Source organism: Pediculus humanus, genomic scaffold (assembly GCF_000006295.1).
Source record: "Pediculus humanus corporis 1103172107371 genomic scaffold, whole genome shotgun sequence".
In the NCBI taxonomy this organism is placed as follows: Eukaryota; Metazoa; Arthropoda; class Insecta; order Psocodea; family Pediculidae; genus Pediculus; species Pediculus humanus.
The window spans coordinates 476,209-486,206 of NW_002986999.1; the positions used below are offsets into that span (position 1 = coordinate 476,209).

Consider the following 9,998-nt stretch of genomic DNA (forward strand, 5'->3'; position numbering starts at 1 on the left):
AAAAATAAGTAAATAAATAAAATAAGAATTTTCTTTTTTTTCCAGAAACCAATTTTTAAAAAAAATTCCAGCTATTACTTTATTTCCATAATTACATTAATTTTGTGTTTTTATTTTAATTTCAAAGGTAGCAAGGAATTCTTACAGGGGTTTTTCTTTTTTTCCCCCAAGGATTCTAATTTCTAAAACTCTTTTTCTTTTCTTTTTTTTTTGTATAAATATATATATAATTGAAAAGAATAATTACAGACTTCTTAAAAATTAAAAGGTTTTCCAAAAAAAAAAAGAAAAGTTAATTCCAATTACGCGACTCAATTTTTAAAGCAAGACAAAAAAAAAAAGTTTTTTTTTTTTTTTTGTTTCAACACAAAATATTGGATTAACTCGGGATTGATGAATCCCTATTTTCCTTAGACACAACCGCTCCGACTTTTTTTTTTTAAATTCCATTATACCCTCAAACTAATTAACTTAATTTATAACAAAATTATAAATTTTTCAAAATAAGTACATTATTACATTGCGTAAAAAAAAAGGGAAAAAAAAGCTTTTATATTTTCCCGAAAATCGTGACAATCCTCTCTCCCTCCCCGAAAAAAATAAAAAAAACTAAACCCTAAAAGACAAAAGAATTTTTTTTCCTTCCGCCCTCCCCCTTCCCCATCTTTTTCCTTTTATTTTTTTTCATTTCCGACATAAGTTAAAACTTATAATAAAAAAAAAAAAAATAATAATTTTCAACAGTTATGCCCGAAATATTTTCAATTTGATGTCACATCAAAAAAAAAAAAAACTCTTAAAAGCAAAACTTTTTATTTCTTTTTTTTTTTTTTTTTGAATCAACAAAACTGGAAAATAAGAAGAAAAAGAAGAAGATATAATAATAATATTAATAATAATAATAATAATAATAATAATAATAATAATAATAATAATAATCTTTTTTTTTTACGAAACGTTTTCTCGAAGAAAGAAAGTATTAGTTTTCAAACGCGCGCGAATGTGATATGCCAGTTTTTCATTTCTGCATTATTAAAAAATAAAAAAAGAAAGAAAATTCATCGGAACGCACTTGAATACCTACAATAATAATAATAATAATAATAATAATAATAATAATAATAATAATAATAAGATTTTCTCTTTTTAAGGAAAAAGGCGCGGAAAAAAAAAAGAAAAAAAAATTATTTCAATTTTTTTTTTTTTTTTTTCAATATTATTACACTTCTTATTGCTCTTTTCTTTTTTCTTTTTTTTCCCACCCACCCAACACCACCCCCCCCCCCGCCTTCCATTTTCTCATTCGACATATAACAGATGTTTCAAAAATCATCGGAAAAAGAAAAAGAAAAAAAAAAATTAAAAAATCGAGGAAAAGGAAAAAAGGAAAGAAAAACGAAAAAAAAAAAAAAAAACGAAAAAACAAAAAAAATAAATAAATAAATAAAAAGTTTTTTTTTTTTTTCACAACGTCAAAAAATGTGGAAAATGAAAAAGGAAAAGAGGTAGAAAATAAGGCGAAAGGTAAAAAGGAAAAAAAAACGAGGCGAGAAAAAAGAGTGAGAAAGTGAGAGAGAGAAAAGACACACACAAAGACTAAACTGAAAATTTCAAGAAAATAAAATAAAATAAAATAAAATTTTAAAAATTTGAAAGAAAAAAAAAAAGAAAAAAGAAAAATAGACGGAAAATTGTTTTCGATTGTGTCGAGAGAGATTAATAATGTTTATTTATTAAACGATTAATTTAAATCAACTATTCCGCCCCCCCTTTTTTTTTTTCTTCTTAAATTTAAAATAAAAATTATTGATTATTCATCATCATTCGTTCTCTTTCGACAAACAAATCTAAGTGAGTTTATTTTTTTTTTTTTTTTAAATTTGATTAATTTATCAAATCGGGTAAAGTATCAAAAAACGTAACGTAATCAAATATGAATCAAATTAGAAAATCTTTTCCGCGACAAACGGAAAACTCACTCGCGATGATGAAGTTGAAAAATAAAACGGGGTAAAACGAAATTTTCCCCATCTCACTAAATCGATGCTGGAAAAAAAAAAAATTTAACCAGAAGTGAATTTTAAATTTCGTGAGCCGTGAACTCTCACTACTACTTTGAAATAAAGGTAAAAAAAAAGAGAAAGAGAGAAAGAGAGAGAGAGAAAATACTGAAATAAAAATAAAATGTAAGATATGCGCGCCAACGCCAAGACGTTGACTTCGTCTCGGTGTAAAAAAAAAAAAAAGAAAATGGAAAAAAAGAAGGAAAAAAAAGGGAAAAAAAACATACCTGTTTCATTTTTATCCTTTTTTTATCCAGACATTTCATGGCATACATTTTCCCGGTGTCTGCTTTTCGGCAACCGTAAACTTCTCCAAAACCCCCTCGTCCGATTATTCTGTGAACGCTGAAATCGTTCATTGTCAGCTGAATGTTCAATTCTAGGTTTTTCCACTGACAAAATCTCGTGTATTTATCGCTTTCCAAAAATTTCTTAAACGGCTCCCCTCTTAAATGATTGAATATTTCTTCTATGTAAGGCTAGAGGAGGGGGGAGGGGGTGGAAAAAAAAATAAAAAAATAAACATTTGAATTTTTTTTTTTTTGATTAATAACGATACCCCATATTGGGAATATTGTGTGCATGGGGTTTGAGACGGACGATTTTTCCAGGGATTCCAGGCCCAGAAAAAAAAAAATTTAACGGGGAACGGGGGGGAGGGAAATGAAAAAATTGATAATAACTCACCTCGAATAAATTAACTGGAACTTCATTTTTCATCAAAAATTTTTGTACATGCGCGACTGAATCCTTAGAATAATCCTTTAAAAAAAAACAAAAACAAAAAAGTAACCATTAATTCGTTAATAAACAATTTTCTTCCTTTTTTTTTTTCCTTTTTTTGGCATCCTTTTATTTCCTTTGAGCTAAATACATAAATAATTTTTTCAAGTTTTTTTTTTTTCTTTTAGAAACAATATTTCAAGTTTGACAAAAAAAACAAAAATGGAAATAAACGAGGAAAAAAAAAAGGAAAAAAAAAAATTTTTTTGTTTCAAATTCAAAATTATTTTCCATAAAACAACCGCCATTTTGTCACAGGTGAATTTTTTTACATTTTCAACACCGCAAAAAAAACAAAAGAGAAAACAAAAATCAATTTTCTAGGATTGGTTTCAAGGAAAGAAAGAAAAAAAAAAGAATTTTATTATTAGTATTATTATTATTATTTTTTTAATCCTTTAAAATTTTTTGTTTAAGCGTTACAAACTATTTTTTTTTTCTTATGAAAATTTCGATTTACGTCATATTATTATCATTATTATTATTATAATTCCGTATTTAACGTCAAAGAATTTAAATCTCGTACGATTTTGTTTTTTTTTTGTTAGCTAGAGCTATTGGCTACATAAGCAACTTTTTTTTCCTCATTTGAAATCTTTTGTTCGTCGTCTGACAACCGCCTTCGTCATTTAACGTCCTTAAACTTAAACATTTTCTTCAAATCCGAGAATTTCATCATTTACAAAAATGAAAAACTAATTTTTTTTATACGTATTAGTCATTCCGCATTTACATATATTTTTCCCATTTATCTTAGCTAAAAAAAAGAAAATGGCGAACCGAATTTTGATTCTAAATATTTTTTTTTTTTTTTTGACATTAGAAGACGCTGATAAAACAACAAATGGAAAACTTGTCACAACTTGTCATGTCGACCAATTGTCATTGCAAAAAACGAGAATAAAGGACACAAAAACAAAATTTCCCTTTTCTCTAATTAATCAATATCGAAAAAATAATAATAATAATAATAACGGTAATATATATAAAATTATTAACAAGTTCTAAATAGTAGATTAATCGATAATAAAATCTCATTCATTAAACTTTAATTTCAATTATGTTTGAGATAAAACGAGCCTAAAATAAATAAATAAATAAATAAATAAATGAAAGAAAGAAAATTCGTTCGATGATAATAAAAAATGAGAGGAAATCATCCTGGAAAACAATAAAAAATAAACTCTCGAAACTTTTTCATTTTTTTTTTTTTCCGAACCAATCGAAAATTTTTTTTTAAATACGAAATTATCGTGAATTTATAATAATAAATCCGTGAAATGCATCGTGCCACGATTAATAATTTACGTTAAAAAAAATTCATAAACAATCGGGAGGAGGAAATAAATCAATTAAGTGTAATCCGGAGGGTGGGGGGAAAATTACCAGTAACGAAACGGCGAGATTATTATTATTATTAGTATTATAAAACGATAATCCAACCATTTTTATCGGTTAGAGAAAGGAACCGTCCGTCTTTTGTATACATTTTTATTAAATTAATAATGTTTTTTATTATTATTATTATTATTATTATTATCGATGGAAATCTTTTTTCCTTGCATACTCGTCGGAAAATGGCAAACGTATTTTACGCGTGACATTGATGAATCAACAATCGATTCGATATCGTTTTCGAATTCATTAATTAATACGATTTATTAAAATGACGTCGCCTACGTAAAGTTCAACAACATAATTATTTAGGCCCCCCAAAAAAACAAAAACAAAACAATACAAAACAAAAGGAGAATTTTATTTAAAAAAAAAAAAAAAAAAAATTCGGTCAATCGGTTTAAACGCGTTTCATCCAGGACAAATCAATAAGCAAAAATGGGGAAAAAAAACATTCACTCATTCATTCATTCCAAATTTTTATAATTTTTTAAAAAATCGATTCGATAAATTATTATTATTATTATTATTATTATTATTATTATATTTTTGACAGTCATTAAGTTTTTCTTTTTTCTTTCTTTTTCTTTCTTTCTTTTGTTGTTGCTCCGTAAACAATTTTCAGTTTTAAAAAAAAAACTATTTATAAAACGAAAACAAAAAAAAAAGCAGAAGATAATTTTTTTTTCCTTTTTATTACGTCATCGCTAATCATTTCAAAAGTGTTTAATTTTATTAAGCATGTTTAAACCGTCGAGAAAAGAAAATGATTTCGAAAACATAGTAGTGAAACTTACTAAATCGAATTAAACGTTTTTTTTAAAACCTATTGTCATTATTATTATCATTTGTTTTTTTGACAAAAAAAGGTTACGTAACGCAGTTAGTTTTAAAACCAAAGGTTTCCCCCCTCCTCCCAAAAAAAACGTACTTTTAAATAATTTTTATACGGTTAAATGCAATAATAAATACTTTTAAGGGTTTTCCGACCTAATTAAATATTTTGATGAAAATTTCTTTTTTCCCTTCTTCTGCCTAATATTTTCACACTACGACAAATTTCGAATACCAACAAAAAAGAAAATTATTGATAATAATAATAATACTATGGGTGCATAAAACCTCCGTACCGCCATTAAAACCAGACGCCATTCTATTTTACATTTTAAAAAAAAAAAACAAAAATTTACAAAAACGATTTATTTAATTTACCGCCGTTAAGAATGAATAAATGCATCTTTACTGCTAACAATAATAATAATAATAATAATTACTTAACGAAAGACCGTGAAAATAAAAAAAAAAAAAAAAAAAAATGAAATTTATGCCATGACTCAAACCTACCTGAAACCAAATCGAATTTCAAAATTGTTTAAACAAAAAAAAAAAAAAATGTAGATATAAATAAGCGTGAGAAAAAAATAACTTACGTGGGAATGCGCCAGTAATTCTTTCATAATAAAATTGTCGTATATTTCCCGGGCTAATTTTTTCCTTTCTTCCATGCATTCTAATTTTTCATAAGCTTTAATCTGGAAAAAAAAAAAAAAAACAAACAAAAAAAAAATTCAATCAATTACGTAGTATTATTTATTGCAAATCAAAGACTTAGTATTATTATTATTATTATATTTATAATCGAAAACAAAACCGAATTGTGGAAATTCGTTTCGAAAATTAATCGAAAAAAAAAAAAAAATTATGGATTAATAAGTAAGGAAAATTCTTTTTTCTCTTTTTTTTATTAACCATTGTTGTTGTTATTGATCATGTTATAGCTAATATTATCATTATCATAATTTCGTACATCTTTTCTTTTATTAATGAATGTTTCGCTCAAATTTTTCTTTTTTTTTTTTTTTACCATACAGAACAATGAAACCTTTTTATTTTTTCTAAAGAAATAAAGAAAGAAAATTTGTTTAACGAAGCATAAAGAAAAAAAATAAAAAATAAAAACCGAACGAACCCTTTTATTATTATTATTATTTGCAATCCGTAGAGTGTCTTGCCAACATTTAAAAAAAAAAAAAAAAAATATTTTTAACATCGAATTTCCCGCGTGAAATTTCGTGCGTGAATTATTCGTTTGTTTAGAAATTAAAAAAGGTTGTTCGCACATATCATGCGAGAGCGAGCGAGAAAAAAACTTTTCCAAAATTATTAAAATTTTCCCGGGAAAAAACAATTTTTTTTTTTTTTTTCGTTTCATTCACAAATTCAAATTCAAAGAAAACAAAAAAAAAAAAAAAAAAAAAGAAAAATCGCGTGGGAAAACCAATTCAATGAAAATAAATTAATTAAATTAATAAAAACGACGGTTAAAAAAAAGGAAAAAAAAAGGAAAAAAAAAAAAAAGGAAAAACATTCATAATAATTAGCACAACATTTTAGCGGCGATTAAACCTTAAACCCTCTTCCCGCAAAATCTTTAAAAACAAAAAACCATTAAAACCTATATTAATACTTTCTCTCTCTCTCTCTCTCTTTCGAAAAAACCATACGGCTAATCTCAAAGTGTTTCAAAAATGAATAGGAAAGGAATAGAATAGAAAAGAAAAGAAAAAGAAGAAAACGGAAAATTAAAAAAGAAAAAAAAATGATAATGATAATAATAATAAATTTCCCGTGACGGAGGGGGGAAAAAAAAAGAGAAAAAAAAACCCCCGAGTAAACTGAAATAATAGAAAACGTACGAAATAAACTTGACGACAGCAAAAAGAGTGAGAGAGAGAGAGAGAAAGAAAAGAAGACGCGTTACAATATTTTATTGATTTTCGATGAGGACAAAAGAGAACATCAATTTAAAAAATAATTAAATAGATTTTACGGCTATTAACGATCCGAAAAATCAATAAACATTTCAATTGCCGTTAAAAAATTACTTATTTGATGAGAGAGGGAGGAGGAGGAGGAGGAGAAGGAGGGGCGAGGTGGAAAGAGGGGTACGGGAGGAGGGCGGGAAAATTTTTTCATATACCATTTACTTGTAACGGAGCATGTGTGCTAATGTCAATCACCGATAGGAAAAAAAAAATTGTTTTCGATTTTTTTTTCGTCGAACGAATTTAAAAAAATGATTCGGCGTTTTCGATGTAACCGACCGGAAAAAAAGTAATGAGGAAGGAAAGAGAGAAAGAAAGAGAGAAAGAAAGAAAGAAAGAAAGAGAGAAAGAATAAATAAAAACAAAAAGAAACATAGAATTAATAATATCATCGATGGGGGAATAAAAAAAAAGAAATTGCAAAATCAAAATTTAAAAAAATAACGAAAACGATTCCGAGAAATTTTCTTTTAAAAACATTACTGCCATTATTACGATGATGATGATGATGATGACGATGGTGACGACGACGACGATAATGATAATGGAAAGAGCTTTGAGCCATTTTGTTACATTTTAGTATAATAATAATAATAATTTTTGTGCCTTCGTTGCAATGTGTTTAAATTTCCTTCTCCACCTACTCCAGTTTTTTTTTTTTTTTTTTTTTTTTTATTAAGACTAATTTTATGTAACAACAACAACAACAACCAATAGAAACTTCCTTGCTAAATCAAACACAATCAAAAACTTTTTTCGTTTTTTTTTTTAACCAAACAATAATAATAATAAAAATTATTATTATTATTATTTTTGTTTTTTCCTCTTAAATTTTTACATTAACTTTTTTTTTTTTTGTATTTTTCTTGAGGCAAAACACGAGATTTCCGATGCATGGCTGAACACTTTTTTCTCTTTATATTATTATTTTTTAATAAAATTCATGTTTAATTACACTTAATTACTTTTCTTTTTCTTCTTTTCTTCCTTTTTCTCTTCCTTTGTTTTCCTTTTTTCTTGGAAAGTTGATTCATTTTTGTTAAAGAAAATAAAAAAAAAAAAGTAAAAATATTTGTCAAAATTTTATTTTTCTTCTCCTTTTTCGAAAAAAAAAAAAAAAATTCTTCTATTATGTTTTTCTTGTTGCTGTTGTTGTTGTTGCTCGCGGCAGCATTCTGACATTTTTAAACATGAGATACGAACAAAAAGCTTTTAGATTCTTTTTCGACGAGAAAATTAGACATCCACTAAAATTTCAAAAAAAAAAAAAAAAAAAGTAAACACACAAAAATTTATTTTTTTTTTTCCTTCTTGAATCAATAAAAACCAACAGACAAATTCTTCCTCCCCCTTCTCCTCACTCCCTCCCACTCTTCCCAAACATTAAACATTGCAAAAAAAAAAAAAAAAAAAAAAGAAGCTCATTTAGAAAATAAAAAATTGTTACAATTGATGTGACGACGACATGGCCTGAATGAGGAAAAAAAAATTTTTTTTTGTTTTTTTGTTTTAACCGTTAATTAACGGCCGTTAAAAAAACTTTTTGTTTTTTTTTTGTTTAAATGACCCCGTAATAATTATTCGTTTTCTATTTTCGTGTAATCCAGTTCGAAAAATTTTCCTTTTTTCCTTTTTTTTTAAATTTTGAATTTTCCAGTGATGGCATTTAATCGGGATTTCGAAATATAATTAACAGCTTTTAAAATTATTTGAAAATTATCGAATAATTTTCAAACCGCAAAACAAATTAAAACTTTTGAAATTTCTATTTCGGGGGTGCGGGGGGAAGCGAGGGAAGGGAAGGGAAAACAATGATGTTTTTTTTTGCCCTAATAGACGATTCATTAAAAAATTATTTTCGACCCGAAATTAAGGGTGTGTGTAAAAAAAAAAAAAAAAACATTTTAAATACGCCGTGAAAATAATAATAATAGTAATGATAATAATAATTATCGCTTAATGATGTGTGACATCACAGGTGTTCAGGTTAAAAAAAAAATTTTCTTTTATAATATCGAACACGCGTTCAATTCTGCAAAAATCGATTATGTTCACTATATAAAAGTAAATTACTTTCTCTCTCTTTCTCTCTCTTTTTCCTTTTATTATTTTTCAAAAAATAAAAAAAATAAACATCTCGCGTTATTCTGACAGATTTTATCAATCATTCTCCTCTTTGTAAAATCACATTTCTCTCTTTCTCTCTCTCTCTTTTTCTCTCTCTTTAAGAAAATTTTTGCGTTGGTGAACAAATCAGGTAATGAGTTACGAAATACGGAGCGGAAATAGAAAAGTTATAATAAAAATTTTAAACCTAAAAAATGTAGAATTTCAATAAAAAAAAAAAAAATTTTAAATCTTAATAATAATATTAATAAAAAAAGAGAGAGAAAGAGAAAGAGAAAGAAAGAGAGAGAGAGAGAGAGAGACAGAAAGAAAGAGTGGAATAAAAACAAAATCGGTGATTTTGAAAAAACCATCTGATATCTTCTTTCACCATCCATAATTACGCAACAACAAAAAAAACTAACTAAAAATTAAACAAGAAGAAGAAGAAGCAGAAGAAAAATTAATCGGATTGAAGTTATGAAAGAAAAATATATACATAAATATATTAGAATGAAAATTTTTTTAATGAACTCCTTAAATTCATGCATAAAATTTAATTTCCCCCCCTCCTCCCCCCTTTTTTTTATTTTATTTTATTTTACTCTCTCGGCGTGTGCCATGATTTATTTTCATAACGCGAAAAATTTTTTTTCTATTTTGTATTCGAAACACTCGAAATGAATTTTTCGAAGAAAATTTTCACTCTCTTTTTGATTTTCTTTTCCCCCCCCCTCTCACTCTCCCATCGCAATCTGTATTTGATATTACGGAGGAAAAAATGTTTAAAAAAAAATAAATAAATAAGTAAATAAATAAATAAAAA

At 26.1% G+C, this 9,998-nt stretch overlaps 1 protein-coding gene across 1 annotated transcript in view; it reads right to left on the reverse strand.

Annotated features, from left to right (window-relative positions):
• Positions 1-9,998, reverse strand: part of Phum_PHUM014910 (cAMP-dependent protein kinase catalytic subunit, putative) — a gene marked incomplete at both ends in the record, with an annotated part of 33,940 nt that overhangs the window by 2,910 nt on the left and 21,032 nt on the right. The window contains 3 exons of the mRNA XM_002422756.1: positions 2,291-2,542; positions 2,751-2,825; positions 5,672-5,773. Coding sequence (XP_002422801.1) covers positions 2,291-2,542; positions 2,751-2,825; positions 5,672-5,773 — 429 coding nt within the window. The remainder of the gene's footprint in view (positions 1-2,290; positions 2,543-2,750; positions 2,826-5,671; positions 5,774-9,998) is intronic.